Source organism: Bison bison, unplaced genomic scaffold (assembly GCF_000754665.1).
Source record: "Bison bison bison isolate TAMUID 2011002044 unplaced genomic scaffold, Bison_UMD1.0 scf7180017864370, whole genome shotgun sequence".
NCBI lineage: Eukaryota > Metazoa > Chordata > Mammalia > Artiodactyla > Bovidae > Bison > Bison bison.
Window position 1 is genome coordinate 11,571,367 of NW_011494942.1, and position 3,041 is coordinate 11,574,407.

The following is a 3,041-nucleotide window of genomic DNA, read 5'->3' on the forward strand; positions in this document are numbered from 1 at the left end:
ATAAGCCAAGCTTTCCAGCCCCTTTGTGACATGTGATGTTTGATCCTGGTTGTTACATTTCACAAGGGACACTGGCAGACTGGAGTGTCTGAAAGAGATGGGGATGTGTTAACAGCAAAAAGCCAAAAAAGGGATACTTTTCAATACACTTATACCACACATGCTTATTCAGGCCTTAGGTGAGGAGTCCTGGGAAATTCAAAATGAAAAAGCATGAACCCCAATCTATAAAGGCTTGCAATTTTGTAATTACGATGGCACCTCAAATGTCTGAACCAAGCTATCATGATGACAGGGGAGCAAACATTCTGAACAGTAGGCAAACATGAAAGTGGGCTGGATTGCATGTGTTATCAAAAAATAACTTTCTAATTATTAGCTATTCCAAATCAGATGTTTCCTCCTGAAGTAGTGAGATGGCTATCACAGGAAGAATTTAAAGCAGAAACAGGATCATTGCAAAGCAATTCATCCTTGGACTGGTGAACAGATTAGGTAACCTGTAAGGTCCTTCCTATTTCCCAGGGTCTTTGAGCCTATAACATATAGACAAACTATTATTTGCAACAATATTCATTATTCTGAGGCTATGCTTCAAAACCAGTGTTCAGTATTGGAAACAAAGGGGTGATTAAGAGCAGCCCCTGCCTCAAGTAGGGGGCCAGTGACCCAGAAGAAGTTAACAGTATTCCAACATGATACCTTAAAAGAACAGAATGATCAAAATGCCTGTGGGAGTATAGTGGGATAAGATAAATGAATGCGGAGGTGATATAAGCTGGTCTTTGAATGAGCATGAGGTTGGTCAACATGAAGAATTTAGATCATCAGTCCAGATTATTCCTTTGAACCCTTAATTTCTATATACAGCTTCATGCATTCCTCAAGTCACCTCAAATTCAATTTATCCAAGAATCAACAAATGACCTTCCAGAACATTTTAACTGCCAAAGTTAGGATCCTTGTGCATAACACCAATTTCTGTCCATGTGTTCAAAGCAGAAGCCCAGGGGGCATCCTTTTCCCCAGTGTTTCCCTCACCTTACATGCAGAATCCAACATCAAGCATCAAGCCCTGTGTATATGTATATGTGTGTGATATAACATGCTGCTAAGTCACTTCAGTAGGGTCCGACTCTGTGTGACCCCATAGACGGCAGCCCACCAGGCTTCCCCGTCCCTGGGATTCTCCAGGCAAGAACACTGGAGTGGGTTGCCATTTCCTTCTCCAATGCATGAAAGTGAAAAGTGAAAGTGAAGTCGCTCAGTCGTGTCTGACTCTTAGCAACCCCATGGACTGCAGCCTACCAGGCTCCTCCGTCCATGGGATTTTCCAGGCAAGAGTACTGGAGTGGGGTGTCATTGCCTTTTCCAGTGATATAACATACAGTGTCTCTATTTCCTCCAATTTGTCATCTTCAATACCACTGTCTCTCTCTTTTCTATCTTCCTATCTCATCTACTTGCTTTCCTGGCTTCATTCCCTTTTCCGGTCCTTTCTCCAAATAGCAATTTGAATGATCTTTGAAAAGAATCATTCCCTTTCCTATGTTCTTCCTCTCTCCCTTCATTCAATTCTACCTGGAATTCCATGCCCAAATTTTAGTAGAAACAAATCTCTACTCAATCCTTTAATATATATTTTATGACAACCTTCTTTGTGAAATCTACCCTGAAATACCCCAGGCATAGTTAACTACTGTATTCTCTAAATATCCTTGGCCTTTGTTTATACAATTACTACACAGAATGATATTCTCTATGTGTAGGTAACTGGTAGAGAGTAAAGGCTCAGTAAACATTTACAGAATGTATGTATTCACAGCTAAATCTCTCCTCACCCCTGAGAACCCACAGAAGTCCAACTCCAACCGCAGTCCCCAGTTCTCACAGAGAGGTATTAATTCAATCCCTACCTCTGGCCCACCTGCTATTCCATCTATTCCTGATATTCTCTTCTAATTACTAACCTTGTTCTTTGGCCTCTGGGACCGTCCATAGAACCTTGGGGGTTTGATGATCTATTTGTATCAATTTCTCTGGCTTCCTAACTTTGCCAGCTTCTCAGCCCCTAAGCACCTGAGATAGTGAGCAATGTTCTTGCTGTGGGTGCAAAAACCCCAGCTCGTGGGCTGCACTAGGCCAAGTCTCCCACCAAAGCTATTAATGTTCATAAATGTGAGCAATGTAACACAAGGTAATAATGATCGTTACTGCAAAGGTTTGGCAACAGTAAACAAGAAGGTACAGAGATTATGTACCCTGAGAGTTAACAGCAGTAATGCCATTGTGCACTCTGCTAAAAACTAAAAAATATCTGCTGAAATGGATGAATGCATGAATGTAAATTACCTTGACAGGTCAACTATTCTATTCACTTCTGCCTGATCATCTCTGCCAACCAGTGTCAAAATGATACCACAGCTAGGAAATGACAGCCAGATGGGTCTCACAACACATAATGATTAAGGCCATGTTGATCCACACCTCCTGAACTGCCACCAGCCCTTAAATAAGGTCTCATTTATGGGGGTGGGGCTCAACTGCTGCAGACTGAAATGGAAACTGTTAAACCATTTCAAGTCCATGCTATCAATATGAAAACTTTACTAGTGCCTTCCATTTTCCCCACCCTTCCATACACTTTCTTACACAGAGAGCTCTTCTTTAATAAGCCTTCCACAGTTTTTTTAAAAGATAAAATTTCTTGAATGATAGAATCTATTATAATAATCCTGTCTCTAAAATATCTTCCGGAACCAAAAGAAAACAAAAACAACTTTACTAATTACAAAGGAGAATTTGCATATAGTTCTGGTCAAAAAAGAAAGACAATTTTGAAAGATGTGCACATTGATTTCTTATAGACCACCCCTCACATCTCCTCTTTTGGTATATATGTTGACACTTTGACAGTTTACATCACCCAATTCTACGTCATTGTTCTAGGAAACAATTATGAAAATGGTCTGAAAGAGAAAGTAAACATATCTTTTCACGGTTGGACCCATTGATGGTTACCTCGATCTGTGCAGTATGGT

General features: G+C 40.6%; 1 protein-coding gene across 1 annotated transcript in view; it reads right to left on the reverse strand.

The window, feature by feature from the left end:
• The window catches only part of ITPR2 (inositol 1,4,5-trisphosphate receptor, type 2), a 586,895-nt gene that overhangs the window by 124,322 nt on the left and 459,532 nt on the right, over nucleotides 1–3,041 (reverse strand). The window contains exon 47 of the mRNA XM_010856005.1: nucleotides 3,022–3,041. Coding sequence (XP_010854307.1) covers nucleotides 3,022–3,041 — 20 coding nt within the window. The remainder of the gene's footprint in view (nucleotides 1–3,021) is intronic.